The sequence below is a fragment of the Lissotriton helveticus genome, chromosome 1_1, assembly GCF_964261635.1.
Source record: "Lissotriton helveticus chromosome 1_1, aLisHel1.1, whole genome shotgun sequence".
In the NCBI taxonomy this organism is placed as follows: Eukaryota; Metazoa; Chordata; class Amphibia; order Caudata; family Salamandridae; genus Lissotriton; species Lissotriton helveticus.
In genome coordinates, this window is record NC_136057.1 from 968,985,324 (window position 1) to 969,009,000 (window position 23,677).

At 43.6% G+C, this 23,677-nt stretch overlaps 1 protein-coding gene across 9 annotated transcripts in view; it reads left to right on the top strand.

The window, feature by feature from the left end:
- The window catches only part of IL15RA (interleukin 15 receptor subunit alpha), a 539,514-nt gene that overhangs the window by 393,713 nt on the left and 122,124 nt on the right, over positions 1–23,677 (top strand). For 8 of the 9 annotated variants that reach the window (XR_013607280.1, XR_013607277.1, XR_013607274.1 and 5 more), the window contains exon 4: positions 575–805. The exons of the other annotated variant lie outside the window; for it this stretch is intronic. Coding sequence is in view for 5 of the 8 variants with exons in the window: in XM_078677244.1 (XP_078533370.1) it covers positions 575–805 (231 nt within the window). In the remaining 3 variants the exon portion in view is untranslated. The remainder of the gene's footprint in view (positions 1–574; positions 806–23,677) is intronic. 9 annotated transcript variants of the gene reach the window in all.

The window sequence follows — 23,677 nt, forward strand, 5'->3', positions numbered from 1 at the left end:
TTTAACAGGTAGCTCCATTCTTCATGGGGAATTATAGATCACCCTGGAGAGGTTATATGACATTCCAAAAACTATGCATGGAAACCTGTACGTGGCACCGCAATTCTTCAGTCTTGTGGGAGTTTGTGAATAGAAAAAAAACTGTTAATGTATGCTTAGGTAGAGGCGTATCTCTCCTACCATACTTTTTTGGAGTGTTTTCGTGAACAGGGTTACATTTGAGCTGTTGCAGAACATGCAGATCTCATTTGTGACTAAGGGGCCTGTTTGTTTTTATGGTAATCACATGTATTCGATGCACAATGTTATGGGCTTTCTCTTCATAAATCAGTCCCACTGTTGTTACAGATTAGTAAATAAATTCCAGGTCTTTTACTACAAGATTGAGGAGACTAAATATTCCGTTAATCTGTTTAGAAATTGTACATTAGGTAGAAATTATACAATGATATCAAGAATCCAAGACATGAAATAGGTTATTTCAAACACTCGGAATCACAGGCATAATGGCATATGCGTAGATATAGCATTAACATAGAGAAGCATGTGTCAACATACATACATTGTGCTTCAGATTTTGGAACACACAGAACCGCTGAAGCAGACATCATGTCTTCCGAGATTCCTACCACCAGGATTTTAACTTCTTCAACACCCACTGCTTCACCTGAGAGCACTTCTGACCTCAGGGTGCTTGAACGTTCTTCAGCCACAACATTAACGCCAGAGAGCAGTTCAACTGGAACAGCAACTCCAGAAGAAACCACACTAACACACGACACATCAGCTGTTGGAGACTTTTCAGGTTAGTAACATGATCTTGAATCAAACATCTGATGAGAATCCCTGCTAACCGAGCACAGTGTTGCATGGTGCCGAGCTAATAGACACAACATGCAAACTAACAAGCCAAAATGAATGCAGGAATGGGCAAATAATTTTTCGAAACTCATCTAGTACACTAACACTTCTGTAAAAGCAACTACAAGTCTCAAAGGCAAGTAGTCTTTATCCATCTCCCATCATTGTACACAGATGTCATACTACATTTTCTTTCTTTAAATTGCATGGCAACTCTTATTAATCACAGTCTTCCAAAGTGATCCGAACGCCACAATAAATAAATCATATTCACTTCCTATTTTCTGCTACTTTTAACAGTCATAAATGCCATTCATAGATGAGTTTTATTAATGACTATATCTACTGATTGGGAAAAATAGTTGTAATTGTTGTCGGATACAATCATAGACAATGTGGGTAATGCAAAATGACAGGATTTCATTTGTTTAAAAAAGGACATATCTGTAGAGGCTTAGAGTTTTTTTTTTAAAGATTCCACCACTGGCAACGCTGATTAATGTTGTGGTGTACAAATCCCAAGGCTACTATTTAAGGGCCGATTCCGATCTCGCCTGGAAGGGATCCTAGCGGCATCCGCCAGTAGCGAGTCCAAGTCGAACATGTGATTTCTGTGCGACTCGTATAGCTGTACGAGCGAGCAAGTACGATGCGATAATCGCCTCACTGCCCGACCGACTCGTACCCATCAGCGATGCCTCCAGAGCGATTCAAAGATGTCCGACGCGTAAGGCCTGTTGTGAGCAGCCCGTGCGAGTCAGAGCCTCCAGCCCGAAAAAGCTTCAGGATGCGTACTTCGGGGGTCTGTGCTGGACCCCCCTTCACCTGGGGCCCTATGACTCGGACAGCGGGGGGACCCAGGGGTCCCCCGCACCCATGCTCACCCTCACCCGTGTATGTTGCAGGGGGCACTGATGGGAACACACGACAGGAGGCACCCTTTTCCGAGATATACATTTTTAACGATGGAAGCCTATGTACGCGATGTACGACAGGCTCCCATTGACTTCAATAGGGCTCAGAACGACCAGAGTCCGTCAGCGCTGCAGCGCATCGTACTCTGTCACTCGGTGCCCCAGAGTACGAGTCAGTCGGAAAGCTCTACGGGACAGATTCGGAGTAGGGCTTTCCAAGCGAGATCAGAATCGGCCCCTTAGATGCGATTCCAGCTCTTGCCTTTCCATCTCTTGCCTCTTTCTTCCACCACCCTACACTTCCTGTCTCCTTATCTCACTCTTGCTTTGTGAATTTTCTTTTTATCTTTCTTTCTCTCTTTTCTGCCGAGGATTCTTAGGCCACGTAACCATTCAGTATCACATTCAACTAATATTTTGCATGTACATACAAAATAAGACCTTAGTGTTGTCTCCACATCCTAATAGCTACAAATAAAGAACACCTACCTTGCATTTATAAAAATGGTCATTCTTTGTCTCCTGATTTGAATCTGTGGTTGTGTCACAATAATTGAAAGATGATTTTTGAAAGGTTGCAATGTAGGACGATGTTTAGATTTGTATTTGAATGAGATACAAACCTATATGTGACAAGATGTGATTTATAGATTTAGATATACAGATAATAGAAAATGATATCTGTCCAAAATGTTACTGTTCTTCACATATATAAGCATAAACTCACAAATTAAAATCACAAAAAATTCAATTATAGCTTGGGGACCAAGGAAATAATTTAAAATAAGCATTGCATTCAACATTGTACTCAGTGTCAACAAGAACCAAGTAGGCGTCCAGGCATCATAACATGCCTCCATAATCTAACATGCCTCCATAGTCTACTTAAGAGTAAGAGGTCATTAAAGATTCTGTTTCCTGTCTTTTGATAAGTCTCTGTTTATTATCATATAATCTGCTTCCAAACCCTCTATACTAATCTGTTTCCTCCCTTTACGTTTTCTTTTAAGTTGGCCACAGGGGCCAAGCTTTACTCCAATACTTCAAAAGCAAGTCACATTTTCTTCAAGATGTTTAATATCTACACTTCTTTGTTGACAGCAGCGTCTCATATATGGATGAGACACAAGGGGGGAATATTTACAAGGGAATTGAGGAGCGTGGCTTTAAGCACATAATGCTAACAACACGCTCTGCCGTTCCGAAAATGCAGGGATGAGCCGCATTTACAGAGATACGGCACATCCCTGCACCAACACAGGCACCCTTGCACCATAGTGCAAGGGTGCCTGCACTGGGGAAATGATTGTTTATGTGCAGGAATGTGGCCCTTCCTGCACATAAACAATCACAAATGGTGAGTTGAAACTTCTGTGTCTGCTGCATTGTGCAGCACACATAGAAGTTGCAAATTGTTTATGTGCAAGTTGTTTATGTGTAGGAAGGGATACCTTCCTGCACATAAACAATCATTTATGGCGTTTTGCTGTTTCTATGTGTGCTGCACAATGCAGCACGCATCGAAACAGCAAAAAATGAGGAGAAATAAAGCATTTCTCCTTGTTTCGCCATGTTAAGATAAGGTTGTCCCTGGTCTTCATTTTTGCGCAACCTCCTATTTATGCCACCATTGTAAATAGGGGGCAGCATCAAAATCAATGGGTGTTGCAGCGGAACGCCCACCACAATACCCATTGCTCACCCCTTTCACGCTAAGTATATAATGAAAGGGTGCCGTATTTACAAGGCAGCGGGAAGCCACGTTAAGTGACTTGACACTGCTTTCTAAATAAGGAGAAGCCCCTATCGCCAGAGAAACATCGTTAACAGAAAGGTTCCTGTGGCGATAGGGGCTTGTAAATATGCCCCTAGGTTCATTAAACTGAACTCTAATCTGGCTTTTCTCTCTATCTGTCACCCTACAAACAAGTGGCAGGAGCTACCTAGATATGTCTATCAGTGCTTACTATGTGTTTCATTTTAATTTTTGGGGGAAAATCTTTTGTTATTGAAAGAAATCAACATAAAACAATACAAAGAAAAACGGGTGCAATAAAGAGCAGTATCTGAGATACTAAAAGATGCGCATCCTAAATTGCAAATAAATACAAAACAATACAGTGGGTCAGGAGCACATTCAGATAAATCCCAGTCACATTTTTCCATTAGAGCACTAGGGTGTCTCATTATCCATAAGAAAAGGGGAAGTGTCGCTAAAGGGGGTACAGAGCAAACCCCTTCTCTCGTTCATGGGCGCCATATTATCGTCTATTTGCCTGGGCATCCCCTGCTTTCATTTCATAAACCACCCTCTCCGCTTGCATACACCAGTCCATGTCTGACTCCCAATCAACATGTCTAGGCCTGACTCCTCCCTTCCATGTTCTGGCGATGTTGCGCTTTGCCACCATGCAACCCAGCGAGACCCGTTTTTGACAGATCTGTCTCTTCCCCGATGTTCAATAGACAAAGCTGAGGGGACGCCTCAATGGGTTTATGACATATCGGAGACATAGTGGACACTAATCTACCCCAATAGCGCTGGAGGACACAGCACATTCCCACCAGTGATGTAAAAAAGTACTGGTAGAACCAGAGCCCCGGTAGCAGGCCAGGGATCCAGGAAGCCCCATCTTAACAAGCGCTGTACTGGTGTAGTAGGCTCTATGAAGTATTTTAAGGTTTGAAGTGGGATTGGATAGCAACCTCCCGGGACGAGGCTAGGGCCTCCCTCCAGTCCTCATCGGTCATGTCCCCCACATTGTCTGCCCATTTTTATGCAAATTTTATTGTGGGTGTTGGACTTGGCCTTGTTGGCTAAAGTTCACTTAACCTTTTTGCTTTTCCCCTAGACTGTTTTCCTGACAGAGAGTGGTGACGTTAGATACTGTAGGTACTTGTCACTCCTAATTAGTGTACAAGTACAGATGTTCCCTGTATAAATTGTAGTGGTGATTGGTTGAGTCTGGTTGGTATGTTTGCCTTACTAGCAAGATCCTTAAGTGATGTGCACTGTGTGTGCCAGGGCTAGTACTAAAGAAATGCGCAAAGAGGGAACATAGGCCTTCAGTGTAGGGCCTGCACGCATTATGCTAAATCAGCATGTTGTCCTGACAAGTGCTACCACTTGTCAGGCCTGACTTTCCCTTTTGCATACACATGGGGCAATCCTGTAGGATGTCCTGGGTAACCCCTAGGCAGGTTGCAGTGTAGGTAAAAGGCAGGAACAGTGCCAGTGTGGGTGCTAGGCCCTGACCGTGGAAAATATTCCATTTAATTTGCCCTGGTGAAAGGCCATCCTGCCCATAGGACAGAATAAGGGAGGCTGGGTGTAGTATTTTTAGCCTAGTTTCCCAAGAATTGGAAATGGAACAGTGAAGTTTGGTATGTCTGGACTCACAGCGTCATAACGCAACTTTTTGGATTGATGGTTTTGTCGCTGTGTGTCCAGAAACCGCTGTTTGAGAAAATGGCCAAGTTTGTGCTTTAGACCTTTTTGTGTGTCTCAGCAGAATGTGAATTGCCTGTCTGGATCTGGGAGAGGTGAGATAGACTGAGGGAGGTCGTGCCCCAGGGGATGGGTGGAGCCGGCGCCAGGCTGCCCTGCACCTGGAGCGGGGAGAAGGAGAGGCTTTGCGACGTGAAGAGGCCTGGGTCAGAGCCATAAAGCAATGAGTGATTAAAGATCCAGGCCCCCAGTATCTAAGAGAGAATGGTGACAGGGGGGGGGAGATACGCAAGACTGATTTAGGGAGGGGTCGGGACCCCTGAGCACAAGAAAACTTCAAAGACAATGAGGGGTATAAATGAAAGAACTGTAACCCCAAGACTTTGGTTATGTGCATAATGTCGTCGAGCACGGTCTCAGTATTGTTCAGAGAAGTGCTGGGAGCACTTTGAAGATGCAGTGGACTGGTCGAATCTCTGGTGGCTTTTACCTGTCCGCGATCAGGAAGAAAACCTCTGCCTCAGGAAGAGTTGCTGAATAGGCTGTGGGAGACACTAGACGCTTGCTTCGTGAACTGGGGCTTGTGGGCAGTTTGTAGCTCTTGACCGAGGAGAGACTAAAGGGGCGCTGCAGTGGGTAGTGTCCCCCCTTCTTCCTGAGCAGGACTTTGCTGTGTACTGCGTCCTGTACCCCAAGGGCCCGAGGTGAGCTGGCTCCTAGTTCGGAAACACAGGAACATACAAGTTTCCAGGAACTCTCTAGTGGCACAGTGGTGGGACCGTGTCGTGGCAGCCATAGACCTCCGAAGAGGTGCCTAAGGTGATCGTGGGCACCCGGAGCGAATCAAGACTCTGACGCACACGGTGCGTGTCTTGGTGCGGCTACAGGTTTTGGAGCGCCTGTGGATTGTGGGCATCGTGGAAGAGAGCCGAGATTCAGGATTCACAGGGGGGTGCATGTTGCAGTGCAGTCCAGGTACTAGTGAAGAGTGCCAGGACATCGTGGGCACTAAGAAGGAGTGAGTCTCCGACACATGGGTCGGCGTGTGGTGGTACAACCAGGACGTTGGAGGAGAGCACCTGGTACCTCGTGTGCAGCAGGAGGAGAGGTGAGACTCAGACATGCAGTGTGCGTGTTGTGGTGCGACCAGGACGTTAGTGGAGAGGGCCTGGATCATCGTGTGCACCAAGAAACGAGGTGGGTCTCCAGCACGCAGCATGCGTGTGGGGGTGCAGTTGCGACACTAGAGAAGAGTGCCTGAAAATAGTGTGCACCCGGAGGCGGAGCGAGACTCTGATGCGCAGGGTGCATATCAAGGTGCTAGCCGAGGCTAGTGAGGTGCCCCTGGTCATCGGAGGAGGAGTGAGTCTCGGACGCGCCGGGGGTTCGTGTCGAAGGTGCCACCGGAGGTGCTGGGGAGGAGTACCGGGGAGCGGTGAGCACCGGGGAGCGAAGAAGTCCTAACAGCGCTGGAGAGGAGGACAAGTGATTGGGCCCTCAAAGGCAATGTGGGGTGGCGCCAGTGTAATCTGGAAGGCTTCGTGGAAGGAGTTTGTGCTGAACAATGGCGGCCTGGACCGGCAGCCCCGCAGGAGCTAAACTACCGGCCCGAGCGTGCCTTGCCTGTTCTGGAGTGAGGCCAATCTGCTGCTGCACGAGAGGAGAGTGGGGACGCGCCCCCCAAGGTAAAGTGGATCATTGCCTTTGGCGGGGTGCAGGCACAGGTAGGGTGCGTGTCAAGGTCCCAGCCGAGGCATAGTGAGGTGCGCCTGGTCATTGGATGCCGGAGGAGGAGTGAGTGTCGGACGCACTGGGGGTACGTGTCGTAGGTTCCACCAGAGGTGCTGGTGAGGAGTACCGGGGAGAGGTGAGCACCGGGGAGCGAAGAAGTCCTAACAGCGCTGGAGAGGAGGGCCAAGCGATCAGGCCCTCGAAGGCAACGTGGGGTGGCACCAGCGTTGTGTGGAAGGCTTTGTGGAAGGAGTTTGTGCTGAAAGTTGGCGGCCCGGACAGGCAGCCCCGCAGTGGCGCAACTACCGGCCCGAGCACGTCTTGCCCGTATTGACCAGGTTCTGGAGGGCGGCCAATCCGCTGCTGCAGGAGAGGAGAGTAGGGTCGCACCCCTCGGGTAAAGTGGATCATCGCCTGGGGCGGAGTGTGGGCCCGGGGGGACACTCTCTCGGCCTCTCGCTGCTGGCACCTGTGTGCGCCTGTTGCTTCGGTCCAGATCTCGGCCATTGCTGTCACAGACGGGGCAGTACAGGGGCCAGAGCCTGGAGTGGAACTTGGGTGTCATCGTTGATCCGTGTTGGGGGCAACCTGTCGCATAATTTCTAAAAACAGTTGTATAACACTTTGCATATTTGCTGCTAAACGAACTATTGGACAATGTCTGATACTAGTGGTGCTTAACGAACTCAGGGGTTAGTGCGCTACACACTGAGTTATGTTTCTCTTGCAGGATACAGGATCCTAGCGTAGCGCACTGCATTGGTTGTTTACTGCACTGTACTGAATTGCACTGTGACGCATTACCTTATTCCTTCCTTGCACAGGGCATGTTGGTGGCGATATGCATTGCATTGTCTTCCTATCGCAATGTACGTAATTGCAGCGTGATGCATTGCTGTATTTCTTCCTTGAACAGGGCATGCTGGTAGCGAACCGAGTTGCATTATCTTGTGTTGACTCAGTACATGATCATGATGCTACGCATTGATTGTTTTACTGTGGCACTGTACAGGAACCCATCGTTAAGTAGTGCAGTATTTATTGTATTTCGCAACGTGTGTGATTCTAGTGATACAACGTACCTAACCTGTTGAGAACGGTTAAAAGTCAGCGTAACTGTTGGTTAGAAGCGGTGGTTGGGGATTAGAACCACCGGAAACAATATTACCCATTGTATATGTGTGGAAGTTGTATCGTGGGATCAATACGTATATCTATTTATATAAAGTATACTCGTTTTATACAAACTCGTGTGGAGTCCATTTGTGGTGATATCATTTGGATTGCTATGGGCGTGGTTGCACATACTGAACACTCGTGCTTTGGAGATAAGCCTGGCTGCTCGTGTCAAGCTACTAAGGGGATGAGCAGGGCAGTCTCGGACAGTGTCCTTTCTTGGCCTAACGTGAGAGCGGGGGAGTCCAGGTCGGGCACTTGACAACAACGGTGCGCGCGGAAACGCCGGCTTCTAACAGAGGGTTTCCGATGAGTTATTGAGGATTTTACAATAGGTCAGTGATATGGCTTTTTCTGGGAGGTAGTCGTCCAAAACCCTATCTTCTAAAGGCGAGGAAAAGGTGGGTCGGAGCCCTTGGGAATTACTTTATATAATGCACTTCTTGCCTGAAGATATCTAAAAGTTTCCCCCTCATGTGTTTGTAGCTCACCAAATGGGACAACCATGCCCTTTGCCCACAGGTGCCCACAACTGTGGTGAGACTGATCAGTTCCCATTTGTCAAATCCCGGCTGTTTTGATAGCGTACCCAAGTGGCAGGACTCCAGCAGTGGAGTGAACTGCGTAATCTTACCCTTCCAGCCTAAGGCAGCGGTTGCCCGTGCCAGATGAAAACCGTGGTAGAAGTTGGGGTAAATTTAGGTGCGTATCTCGTCCCTCCATATAGCACCCTCAAGTTATTGCCAGCAACCATATTTTATCTGTCCATTCTGTATGCTGGGTTTGTAATGGGACGATGTGTCCACTGATTAAGGACCATTAACTGTGAGGCCCAATAATATAATCTGATGGCCGGGAAGGCGATACCCCCATCATACCAGCTTTTGGTGAGTTTCTTAAGAGCGAGTCGGGCGTGCCATTATTCCAAAGTAAAGTGCGTACTTTGGAATCAATTGACTGAAAATATTGAGATGGGATTGAATATGGCGTATTCTGTAAGGCGTAAAGGAAATGGGGAAGTGCCATCATTTTGTAAAGGGCGGCTCTACCTAACAACGTAAGAGGTAGTGTTTTCCAATATTGTACATCGGTCCGGAGACAATGTAAAGGAGGTAGGTGATTCCGTTGGTAGAAAATATCTGTGGCTCTCGTAATATATATGCCCAGATATCGGAAACCACCTGTGACTATGGTGGCATCACAACCCTTGGGGAGAACTGGGGAGTTCCTGCTTAAAACATATACCAAAGATTTATCCCAGTTGATGACGTAACCGCAATATTTTTGGAAGAGGGCAAACATATGAAGTACACTGTGGATCGAGAATCGGGGCCTGACTAGGTATAGGAGGATATCGTCGGTGTAGAGGGAGATTCTATCTGACCACTCTGGCGACCAATTAAGTCCCCGAATAAGGGGGTCGCCCCTGATCCATAGGGCCAATGGTTCTAAAGCCAAAGCAAACAACAGTGGTGAAAGGGGGCAGCCCTGCCCTGTACCCGTTCCCAGTTCAAAGATTGTAGACCTGCCACCGTTAACTGTAATCCGGGCCAGGGGTTTTGAATAAAGGAGACGCACCCAGGATAATACTTTATTGTTCAATTGCACAATTTTTTGTCTCAATAAAGATGTTGATATAGACAAGTATGTAATATCTGCACCCAATAGGAAAGAATAATCTGTCTCATTTTATTTTCTTAAAATTGTATACATCCACCACTAGACTTGGTGACTGAGGCCTGAAAGATTTAATCCCAATGCCTTCACAGAAATATTTTTTTGATGAACTGAGGTAATGCTCCATGTGTTACAATACTAGAGTAGTTTGACTACCTTGAAGCATTGTGCCATTAAAACTTGTAGAATGCTGTAACCTCCTCAGAAATGCAGTGATAGGAAGGTTAAAAATTGATTCCTTGCAAAGCAAACCCATCTTTCTGAGGTTGGTTAATTGAGAACCATAAATTAGAAAATATCAACATCTGTTAATTACTGCAATCCTAAACGTCAGAGGTGTTGCATAAAGCACTACAGAAAAAAAGAAGTGCTTATTACTAATAGGTACTATTAGTCCTATTATCATTACCTGCCGGGTAACAACAGCTTGCTAATTGGTTACCTACCTTTTATGGGCGATTGTCTTTGGCTCAGGGCCATAATACAGAGTTAGGAAAATAATTACTCATGATCAATATGTGACAAAGGTCAATGTGTGAGTCCAAAGTCTGAATGTTTTATGCTTGGAAGCAAACAGTCATAAATCTCGATATGCATGTTTTGTATACAAAAATCCATTAATTTGTCGCCCACTAGTGTTATACAAACTTGTATATCCAGCATGAGGGTAACACATTGCTTTACAAGTTCAGGGCATGTTAAATTATGTTGGTGCTGAATATACAGTGGTTCACTGATAGAATATCAATGTCACAAACAAATTGCTCTAAATATCGACTGCAAAAATATTGTCTCCAAAATATTGAGGTAAAAAATATAGATGTAAAAAATATCAATTTAAAAATACATATAAAATAAAATAATATATATTAAATATATTAAATACTCATATTTTTAACAAAACAACATTTATTTTAATATACATTTTAACTAAATACAACTAATAAACTTAATTTAAAGAATATAAACACAAAAACATAATCATTTATATATATATATATATATATATATATATATATATATATATATATATATATATATATATATATATATATATATAAATACTCCATCCCACTCCGGCACCGAAGAAGGCACGTACTCGAAGAAGTAAGGTATGGCTTTCTTTATTATATCAGGTCTCACACGACCCCATGGCTAGAGAGACGCGTTTCGGCTTCGCAGAAGCCTTTTTCAATCTAATTGGCGCCCTACACCTGTAGGTATATATAGCCCTTCCCCCATCAAGGTATTTAATAAACATCAAGGAAATACTCTTGCCCTTTAAAACACGCATAATATATAACATTATTGCAAATATGAAAAAATGCTCCTTTATGGAACGCATAGTGCAGCTAGTTGTTCAGCATGTTTTAGCATTTCAAGAATGATAAATGCGTGTAAGAACAATTGTCCGAGATAATCTATATATATATGAAACAACAACCTCCTCTCCAGTGAAAGAAGCAGAAGCCACAGCCGGGGTGAGAAGACAGCTCTGTTTATTAGTAACTAAGGCGAATGCATTTCGGCCGGTGTGGCCTTCGTCAGCGCCAGTGAAAGTTCAAAAGGAATCCCACGATGTGCAGTTTAAATGAGTCCACCCGCACTCTGGTAGGTGCAATGTAAGCTCCGCCCCTAAGCTCAAATTAGCTCAGTTCAGCTGGTCCAGACGATCTCGGGACTCAGTTTCCCAGGTTGCAGCAGTGGCTCCCGGGTGAGTAAAGCTTAGGGACGTTCCGGGTAGAGTCCGGGAAAATAGCAGGGGGTAGGGCACTTGCACAGCGTTGACAGGACCCCCCAAGTTGCAGAGCTGCCTCGGGTCCCCGTAACCTCATCTGCCGTCAGTCCGATCAGGAAATGGGCGAAGGCGGGAGGACAGTGAATCCCGTGTATATATATACACATATTTACTTAAAAATAATTTATGAACTATTATCTTTTTAATTTTTTAACTTTCAAATCAAATCATATAAAAATAAAATATATAATGATTCTATAATAAATTAAAACATTAAACTATTTAAAAAAAATTAAACTAACTTTTCCCAATACAATAAGTGCAACAGTAGGGAAAGTGTTAGATAGCGGAATAATTAACTTTACTATTCCAACAAAGTTTTGGATAGTGGAGTGGAAAAAATTACTATTCCCACTCCAAAGAGTGCAACAGTAGGGAAGGTGTTGGATAGCTAGCGGAGGGGTAAAAATTACTATTCCCACTCCAAAGAGTGCCACAGTAGGGAAAGTGTTGGATAGCGGAGGGGTATCCACTCCAGTGAGTGCAAAATTAGGGTAATTGTTGGATAGCAGATAAATTAAATTTACTATTCCAACTCCAGTAAGTGCAACAGTAGGGAAAATATTGGATAGCGGAGGTGTAAATATTACTAGTCCCACTAAGGGGATGATTCCGATTCGGTAAAATCCCTTACAAATAGCCGTACGGAGCATATTTCCCGTACGAATCGTACCCTTAAACGTCCCCATACGTACGACGAAGTACGATTCGGACCCAAAGCAGATCTCCGTATGAATCGTACGAAAGACCATACGACTTAAAAATCCGCACAAATCACATTTGGAACACGCAGTACGCGACGTCCCTACGGATTTTCTGACCCAGCAAGTACGATTCGTCTCGTCAACACTCCGTAGGACTCTTTTTATACAAGAGCTCAAAACGTCCGGAAAAGCAGATTTTGACTCTAACCACGTACGAAATGGACCCCCCTCCCCCACGGGTACTGTGCGTACACCCCATGATTGCAGGGGTACGGTGCGTAGGGGAGCGGTGCGTAGGGGTACGGTGCGTACACCCCATGATTGCAGAGTTACGGTGCATAGGGGTACGGTGCATACACTCCATGGATTGGATTTGAGTGCAGCGTTCGATACTGTTCTCATTACATTCTTCTTGATTCTCTCCGCTCCCTTGGTGTTGCTGGATCTGCGCTGGCCTGGATTGCCTCCTTTCTAAGTGAGCGCACCTTTCAGGTGTTTTCGACAGAAGCTGAATCTGCTGTCTATTCATCGGCATATGGCGTCCCCCAGGGGTCGATTCTCAGCCCTCTGCTGTTTAACATCTATGTCAGACCCCTTGCTACCATCGTGGAGGACGCCGGTTTGACAATCTATTCGTATGCCGACGACACGCAGATCGTGTTCTCTCTCTCCAGCAATGAGGGCCATGAGGTCTCTGCCTTGAAATCTGGCCTGTCACGCGTTGCTGCTTGGATGCATGACCATCTGCTCAAGCTCAACGGTGACAAGACCGAGGTTGTTATTTTGGGCAAGAATAAAGATCTGTGGGGCCCTCGGCATTGGCCCTGTGATATGAGTCCTTTGCCGAATCCAGCCCCCGTAGCCCGCAACCTCGGCTTCCTCATCGACGATAGGCTCTCTATGAGACAGCAGGTAACAAGGGTCGCTGCAATCTGTTTTTCCACCTTAAGATGGTTGCAGAAGATCCTATGGATGCTGCCTTGCTCTACTCAGAGAACTGTCGTTCAGGCTCTTGTGATCTCCCGCATCGACTATGGGAATGTGCTTTATCTTGGGGCCGATAAGGCCACTATAAATAAGCTTCAGGTGGTGCAAAACTCGTCAGCTCGTTTATTGTGCAATGTACCCCGGAGATCTTCCGCAGTTCAGGCTCTGCGTGACCTTCATTGGCTTAAGGTCCCGAACCGTGTAAAATTTAAAACCTTATGCCTTCTCTTTAAAATCAGGCAGGGTTCTGCCCCTAAATACCTGCAGAACCTGGTTCAAGCCTATAAGCCTGGTCGCACTTTAAGATCTTCCACTAGTGGCGATTTTTCTGTTCCCAGAATTAAACTGGCCAAAATGGGTGGCCGCTCGTTTTCTTATCTTGGCCCAAAGATGTGGAATGCTCTTCCGCCGGCCTTGAAAGCCGAGACTGATCTCCTCCTTTTTCGTAAAAAACTGAAGACCCTTCTGTTCAATTAATCCCTCTGCACTGTCTGTTCTGTTTTGGGCCTTTTGCTTGTTTTTCTTTCTTTTATCTATCCCTGGCGCCGGGAAACCCATTGAGGGTAGCTGCGCGCAATATAAGTTCAAATAAATAAATTGCAGGGGTACGGTGTGTACACCCCATGATTGCAGGGGTACGGTGCGTATGTGATTGTGTGGCTCTCCGTACGAATCGCTCATACGCGACGTTTTCCGTACAAATCGCGTTCTCATTCCCCGATCCGGATCGTACTTGTCGGGTCATACAGCATGTTTACGATTCGTACGGTTCACTGTGAGGGTCCGTGTCGTTCGGACTTTCCCTTGCTTTTCGTACGGTTCGCAACGATTCGGTCGTATATTTTTCAAATGAATCGTACTACGCGATTCGGACGGAATTGTACGAGTCGTACGGAAAGGGCTACGGATTCGATTCGGTCGTATGATTGGTTTACCGAATTGGAATCGGCCCCTAAGTAAGTGCAACAGTAGGGAACGTGTTAGATAGCTGAGGGGCAAAAATGACTATTCCCCAATCCAAAGAGTACAACAGTAAAGAAAGTGTAGGATAGCGGAGGGATAAAAATTACTATTCCCACTCCAGTGAGGGCAAAAGTAGGGAAAGTGTTGGATAGCGTAGGGGTAAAAATTACTAATAATTCTTAAACTGTTAAAAAAAACAAAAAATATTACAAAATTTAAAAAATCATACAAATAAAAAAGCTATATTTAAAATATATAAATGTAAATATATGAAATATATACAAAGAATACATATAATATTAATTAGATGTAACAAAAACTACAAATAATAAATAAAATAAATTAATAAATACTTTTATAAACAATAAGGGGCCCATTAGGATGTCGGGCGTATTGCCCCCGCCAGGCTGGCGGTAGCCACCGCCAGCCTGGTGGGGGCAATCCACCCGACATCCTCACGCGTTTTCCCTCCCGCCATATTAGTATGGTGGGGGACCTCGGCGGCCGGTAAGACCGTTCGCCGCTTTTCCGCCCCGGTCGCCTTGCGGTCGGGGCGGAAAAGGAATAATATGGTGGCAGTGTCTATCAGACACCGCCAGCCATATTATGATGGGCATTTAACAATGCCTTTCCGTGGCGGCAATGCCGCCACGGAAAGGCATGCGGTCTTCACTTTGGGGGCCCTCTGCGGGCCCCCAAAGTGAAGGAGGGGTGGGGGGTGCATTTGTATATACAATGCGGTAGGCACCGCGCGGTGCCTGCCGCATTGTGTATACAAATGCATACACGCATTCATGGCATTGTGGCGGGCGGTGAAGAGAGCACTGCCTGCCACAATGTTATAAATGCAGGATGCGGCCGCCACTGTGGCGGCTGCATCCTAATTCCACCCACGGACCCCCGCCCTTATGGCGGGCGGTCCCAATCCCCGTCAGGATGGCGGGCGGGCAAAGTTTGCCCGCCATCCTAATGACCCCCTAATTATTTAAAAGTAGCAAATATTAACAAACAAAAGAAATGTTCAAAACATAAATGTATTTATTTTATTTCATACCCTATAACACCACAACAATAACAAAATAAACCAACATTATTAATTACATTTATTCACATAATTAAGAATCAATTTAAAAACATCCTATTAATGCCTTAACCGCTGCGGGAATTCGGCCGCGGTGCGGGCGTTCTAAGAGGTGGGCGAGGGTGCGACGGCCGTTGGCCGTTCGCGGTACCATAGAGGGAGTGCTCCCGTCGGCCAACGGAAGGGGTTAATTAAAAAAATTAAAATAAACATTAATTGTGTACACAAGCTTTAATACTCTTAAATCCACAAATTTAAACTATAAAATAATAAAACACAATTTTAGATTATTTTTTAAAGAAAACAATTACTATTAAGCACTAATAGTTAAATAAAATTGTATTTAATACCCACCCGTTACCCCTTTAAAAGTAAAAGCCAAATACAAAAAAATAAACACTTACCCAAAATAAATATCAAATAATATTAATTAACAACTATATATTAACCCCTTCGGCGCTGATGACAAAGCCAGCTCGTCATCAGCGTTACCTGCGCTGCGCGGATGACGAGCTGGCTTTGTCATAAACAAGCCATTTTTTTTTTCAGCACACAGCGGGAAAACGCGGTAGCGCGGTAGGGGTTAATTAATTAAACACAAATGACTTCCCACCCTTTCACCCTTTACTCATATAAACACCGCAACACACACATAAAATGAATTACACAAGTACCATAATTAATAACCTATTCATTAATTCGAATTCATTAACAACTAATTATAAATTAATCAATTAAAAATAATTTACTTCACACCCTTTACACCTATGAAAACTACCCCACACAATATAATTAATTACACAATTACAAAATTAATTACAAAATAATTAATTAAAATTAATTAACCTATTTTTAATTCATAAATTAAAAATAATTTCTTCCCACCATTTACACATATAAACACAACAAACACCTACAATTAATTACACAATTACCATAATTAATTACCAATTAATTAATTAAAATTAATTAACACCCAATTATGCATTAATAATAAATTAATTTATACATCTAACACTATAACATCTCAATTAAACAATATTAATAAATACAGATTAACAAATAAATTAAATATAATTAAATTACTTCCCACCCTGTTCCCCTATAAACCCACAACCCCTTACAGAACTAAACAATGCAAAAATAACATTTAAAAAAATGAATTAATTTAATAAAATTAAATTACTTCCCACCCTATTCCTCTATTAACTCACAACCCTCTATGGTACTCGCAAAATTCAAATAAAAACAAATTTATAACAACTAAAAATGTAACACATATATTAAAAATACAAGCAAATGTTATACAAAAAATCATACATCACATACATATAAAATATATACTAAAATACATAATAATAAAAAACAATATTTTTAACAACTATATTTTTGCGAACGATATTAAACACTTCGATTATTTTTCTTACCTTAAATCAATATTCCTGACCATGATATTCTTGCTGTCGGTATTCCTGACCCACGATATTAATGACTCTATATTTGTGCATCTCAATATTTTGTACTCGATATTCTGACTCTACACCATATACAGTTATTGGGATAGGTAGGAAAAGCGGCTGGCAAATAACCTTCATTCTACTGAGCCTGCACATGAGCAATCTTGCTCTCCTGCATATGAGATGCTTATGCAAAGAAGAGAAGGGGTGGGTTAGGGATTGTTGAGGTGACACAGGAGTAACCATAGTAGGTCAACTGAAGTATTCACTAATCTAGAAGAAAATTAATTTTTCCAGTTTGTACTATGGTGATTTTGTACTTGCATTTAAAAGAGATTCATTTATATTTTCATGAGCACATTGTAACTAGGCAAGCACAGGCAAACATCAAGTTTAGAATATAAACTTGAACAGATTACTGTCGGAATTTTAGCAATTTATAGAAATTGTTTGAAACTGTGATCTTCAAACTGAGGAATTAAATGTTTCTACTTTTTTTGCTTAACGTGGATGGAGAAAATGGGGACTAATATTTTAAAGATTGTAATTCTTAAAATAGTTCATACTGTTACTATAATTATTTCTGAACTGAGTAAACACCGAAAGACTTGGAGTTCTGTGATTATCGGAGGAGGCCACCAAATCAACTTAAAATAACAGAAAATCTTATCCTTAGTTACCAAGATAAGAATGCTTTTAAAGCCTTTCTAATGACAAATAGACTTTCACTCACTCTAAGATGAAAAGGCAGTAATTTCCATAACTTCACAACACATGTTGAATAGCTTCACCCTGGCATGGTTTCTCTTGAACTGCCCAGGGTGATTTGTAGGGTTGCAAGAGATCATCAATCTCTGTTTTTTCTAATCTAAACAATGCTACGGAATTCTCTCTATGAAAGTAGGTGGCATGGAACCCCCCTCCTTCAGTGGCGGCTGCTGCGGAACGGGGGTGACAGGCCATGGGATGGACATGGGATGAAAAATAAAATTAAAATAAAGATCATTTACCTGTTCACATCCCGTGCTTTTCGTCGTCCTCTGCTCTTCATTGCTCCCTGAAGCAGGAAACACCTCGGCTCCCCTAGCCAATCACAACACTGCTGTCACCATGTCAACAGCGTTGTTATTGGTCTGAGCGCTGTGGTTAGGCACTCAGATGGGGACTGCAAGCCTGTGCATGATCTCCACCCAGGCTGTGCATTACAACCTGGTGGAGAATATGCTAAGTGAACATGACTGTTTGCCTGGCCCAAGATGACAGGCCAAACCGCCATGCGCATTTAAGGTTCATATACCACTCCTCCGCCTGCACTGTGACAGAAATCCAGCTCCGCCCCTCCCAACCTGGCTCCATAGGCAGAAAGATAATGTTAATAACATCCTGGTATTATAATTTTATTGTTCCTTTGTTGCATTGCTCAGAAGCAGTGGGCAAACGCTCCTCCGGGGGAACAGTCAGAACACCACGGTCTGAACCACGAGTATTCCGATTCCGCAAGCCCTACTACCCATGCCTTAAACATGCATATGCATTAACCATGCATGTGTGCAGTTAAGGCAATTCGAGGTAGGGCTTGCAGATGACGGAAGTAGGAAGAGATTTTAGTGAGGTAAGTGGGGTTGGGGGGTGAGTCAGGGTACTTTGGTGGGCTGGGGGAGTCAGGGGTTGTTTTTGTGGGCTGAGGGGTGGGTTGTAGTTATTTTAAGTGGGGCTGGTGGGGTCAGGGTTGTTTTGTGGGCTGGGGGTGGGTCGGGGTTGGTTTGGGGGTGGGTTGAGGTACTTTTGTAGGCTGGGGGTCGGGTTGTTTTGTGGGTGGGGTGGGTCAGGGTTATTTAAAGTGGGGCTGTGGGGTGGGACGGGGTACTTTTTGTGGGCTGGGTGGTGGGTCAGGAATGTTTTGTTGGCTGGAGGGTGGGTCGCGAATGTTTTGTGGAGTTGGGAGTGGGGGGTGGGTCGGGAATGTTTTGTAGGCTGGGGGTGGGTCGGGGTAGTGTAGCTAAGGACGGATAGAAGCAGGAAGAGATCCGCGGTGAGATGAGGGGGCTGGGGAGCGGGGCGGGCCTATGTACTTTTGTGGGCTTGGGGGTTGGTCGGGGTAGTTTTGTGGCCTGGGGAGGGGTCAGCTCCGAAAGTAGATATGTCAAGATTGAAAGACCCGCTAAACACTGGTGAAAAGAAACACTTCACTTTCACTATGAAGTTAATTTAGTAACTGCGTCTGGAGATTTGCTGAAATTAAACAACCCGGAAATATGAGTTAAATAAATAAAAGTTATCAAAGTGCCATGAAGAGCTGTTAAATAAATGCTTTGTTTATTATAAAAAGGTGTGGTTTGCATTTTGTTCATGTGCATGCGCCATGAAACACAACCGCTCAAACATTAAAAAAAACTAGGAAACAACAATCCTGTCAAAGCCAAGAGAGAAATGGGTGGGGAGAATAATATCGAATAGTCCATCAGCGTGGCAGAGGCCGCTGACTAGGCTGCCGTTTAGGGGGTACTTACAAGCAGTAACGCTATACAGCCCTGTCCGGCCTCTGGACCATTTTCTGCTTTAAATCAGCAGAATTAAATGACAGTTTTCAAGTTGTTCATACCTCACAATAAATGGTAGCTGCAGAGATAGTCGCATTGCAGATGTTGGCAAAATCTACCTAGCAACTGATGGTTGCAGCACACTGATTGGTTGAGATTATATCATTTTTTTTTTCAAGTAAGGGAAATATACTGGGTTTTAATCTTAATATACTATATACTTTTATTCATCTTTTTTTATTCATGACTCCCACTGTGAGGCAATGAAACGTGAAACAGGTTTGACTAATGACTGAACTCATTTTATCCTGCAGCCATGACGTGTATGCACTGTGCCCTGATCCCCTGTAATCTCAGCAAAGAGGAATGCAAAGGCTGCCAGGGAGATAGGCACCACTGCAACGTTCTGTGATTCTGATTCATAAAATGTTAGTTCTGTTTACTGCTTTCTTCAAGGAAGTATGTATTCTCCAGACCTGTATGAAAATTGTTCGGTGAGACGAAGTACGTAAACTGGTACACTTGGTTGTTATTATTACAAGTGGGATTTGCTCCCATTTGAGGAATGATCTTTAGGGGCAATGTTATCATGTGGCATGTACACAATGAAGGATAACCGGAAACCACAGGTGCCCGCACGTGTCGAAGCAGCCAAGAGGTTTATCTGTAGTGGGAGATGATGATGGTGGGGGCGGTTATTTAGGGTATTTGATAACAGTGGGGAGCAATGACAGTGTGGCCCCGGCTCTACCACCCTCCCTCCTCCAATTAGTGGCCGGCAGATACAAAGGGAGGACACAAAGACAATAAAGGCTCACATGTAGCAACTCATATGATCGTATGTGTAAACTACAAATGCCACCACATAAGCCTGTTGCCGTAAACAAACAAAATAATGCATACAAAGTAACCTAATTAGCAAAAGAGTAGGACCGTATGCAATAGGAGCAGTCTCCATCGAAGGTTCCAAAACACCAAAAGGAGAAACTAATTAAGCAATTTATCAAACAAAAGCAGGTATTTTTGAATAAGAACCAATCAAAAAGATGGGGGGTGCCATAAGCTCACATTGTAGATACAGCATGTTTCGAAGAGACAACGCATGCACTGCCTAGGGTACACAGTCTAAATATCGATTCCTAAATTTCGGCTTAAAGTAATATCGAGTTGGAAATATCGAAGGTGGAGAATAGCGAGGTCAAGAATATCGTTGGACAGAATATCGACCCTAAGGTAAGTAATATCGAATTTTTTTATATCGATGTAAGTAATATCGAAGTTAGTAATATCGATATCAAATATATCGATGATACTAATTTCGATGTTACTAATATCGATATTTGTTTATTGTTATGTATTTTATATGTATGTGTTATATGTTTTTTGTTAAGTATTTAATTTGTTTAAATTATGTGTACTATTTTTTTATATATTAATTTTAAGTTAATTTTATGTTTTAGTATTGGAGCGGGTTGTGGGTTTATAGGGGAATAGGGTGGAGAGTAATTTAATTATAGTAAATTAATTATTAATTTTTAGTAATTGTAAATTAATTTTAATTAATTTTTGTGTTGAAGTTCTGTAGCGGGTTGTGGGTTTATAGGGGAATTGGGTGGGAAGTAATTAAATTGTAATTAAGTAATTTTTTTTATTGGAAATGATTTTTATTTTATTTTTAATTAATGATTAATTTTTACCCCTACGCTATCCAAAGCTTTCCCTACTGTTGCACTCTCTGGAGTGGGAAGAGTAATTTTTACCCCTACGCTATCCCAACGATTTCCCTACTGTTGCACTCTCTGGAGCAGGAATAGTAATTTTTACCCCTATGCTATCCAACGCTTTCCCTACTGTTGCACTCTCTGGAGTTCGAATAGCAATTTTTACCTCTACGCTATCCAATGCTTTCCCTACTGTTGCACTGTCTGGAGTGGGAATAGTAATTTTTACCCCTACGATATCCAACGCTTTCCCTACTGTTGCACTCTCTGGAGTGGGAATAGTAATTTTTACCCCTACGCTATCCAACGTTTTCCCTACTGTTGCACTCTCTGGAGTTGGAATAGTAATTTTTACCCCTACGCTATCCAACGCTTTCCCTACTGTTGCCCTCTCTGGAGTGGGAATAGTAATTTTAACCCTGCGCTATCCAACGCTTTCCCTACTGTTGCACTTTTTGGAGTTGGAATAGTAATTTTTACCCCTACGCTATCCAACGCTTTCTCTACTGTTGCACACTCTGGAGTTGGAATAGTAATTTTAACTCTACGCTATCTAATGGTTTCTCAAATGTTGCGCTCTCTGGAGTGGGAATGGTAATTTTAAGTTCTATGCCATACAACGTTTTTATTACTGTATTTTTTTTTACGGATGGGTTTTAAATAGTATTTTTATTTATTTAGCTATTTGATATTTTTTGTATAATTTGAGATAATGTAGTATATAATTAATTTAAAAAATATTAAAAGTATTTTACATTTTTTTAATTTATTAATAATAAATATTTACTTTTTATTTATGTTTTTGTTTTATGTTTGTAAATGTATTTTTAATTTATAATATTTGTTAATTTATAAATTATTAAAATAATTATTAAAACTTATTGTTAAGTAAGTTTATATTATATATTGTTTGTATATGTTTAGTTAATGTATTATTATTATATATGTATTATTTATTAATTTTAAACATTATTAGATATTTTTTAACTATGTTTATTTTATTTATTAGTGTTATTTACTTCATATTACATTTATATTTTTACAGGGGGAAAAAACGATATTTTTAACATCTATATTTTTGTTCTATATATTTTTGTACTTACCATGTTGTAGATGGGATGTCCATATTCTTGCCTTTGATATTTCAGCATCGATGTTCCTGTAGGTCGATATTTTGAAGGTTGATATTTTGTCAGTGATCCGCTGCCTAGGTGAGACCTAAAGAATAGAACAGAAAGCAAACAAAAAGCGCACACACAACTAAAAGTAAAAGTTACTTACCTTCAGTAACTCCTTATCTGGTAGAGACATTGGGGTCGATTCCGATCCGGTAAAATCCCCGTCCGTACGAATCGTATCCGGAGCCATTTCCGTACGACTCGTACGGACGCCGTACGACCGGACGATTCCGATCCCGATCGGCCGACCAGGACGCGATTCGTACGGTACACGTCGATTCGTACGGAAAAGCGCACGATCACCTACACACCGTACGGCGCGTACCCCCCATGATCGCAGGGGTACGCGCCGTACCCCTGTGATCATGCGGGGTACGTGCCGTACACCCAGCGTACATGGGGTACGTGCCGTACACCCACCGTACATGGGGTACGGTGCGTACCCCATGTACGCTGGGTGTACGGCACGTACCCCGCATGATCACAGGGGTACGGCGCGTACCCCTGCGATCATGGGGGGTACGTGCCGTACCCGGGGGGGGCGTTCCGTACCTTTTTCGGCGCGAACTCTGCGTGTACGACTGTTTTCAGCTCCCGTAGGAAAAGGGTCGTACGGTGCGTACCCGACACAAATCGTACTTGCTGGGTCGTAAAAACCAGCCGCGAACCGTAGTGATGTCGCGTACAGCGGGTTCCGAGTGAGACTCGTATGGAGATTTGATTCGTACGGAGTCCTGTACGACTCGTACGGAGTTCGGCTCCTGGTACGGATCGTACTTCGTCGTACGTACGGGACGTTTACGAGTACGATTCGTACGGGCAAAAAACGCTCCGTACGACGATTCGGAGCGCATTTTACCGGATCGGAATCGACCCCATTATCTAGCCACAGGTTCCTTACCTTAGAATATCCCAGGTGTCAGGCTGGATCCAGAAGACATTTGCTCGAACAGTACCCTTGTGTGCCGGTAGATGGCGTTTGTCGGCTCCACATGATGTCATTGGCATCGTCTGCGCCATAAGTGACATTTGCATCACCTATATAGGCGCTACCATGGCGCGCTGACGCCAGTTACTTTTCACGACTTCCCACACCAGGAGCACGGAGCTATGAATTGCACTGACAGTAATATGATTAAAACAAGGGCCCTGAAAGGGATCTGCCCCAACCCTAAAAACCTGTCCGCAATGCGGGGAGACTGGGTGGGTCAGTAAGGAATCTGCAGCTAGATCATGTTTCTACCAGATAAGGCGCTACCAAAGGTAAGTAACTTGTCTATCTGATTGACATCTAGCTGTAGATTCCTTCCATTACAATAGATACCGAAGCAATGCCATCCCCAAAGGAGGAACTGCGGACAGGTTTAGACCAGGAAGTCTTGCAGGACAGAGCAGCCAAAGAGGCCGTCCCTGCGAACTTGACTGTCCAGGCAATAGTACT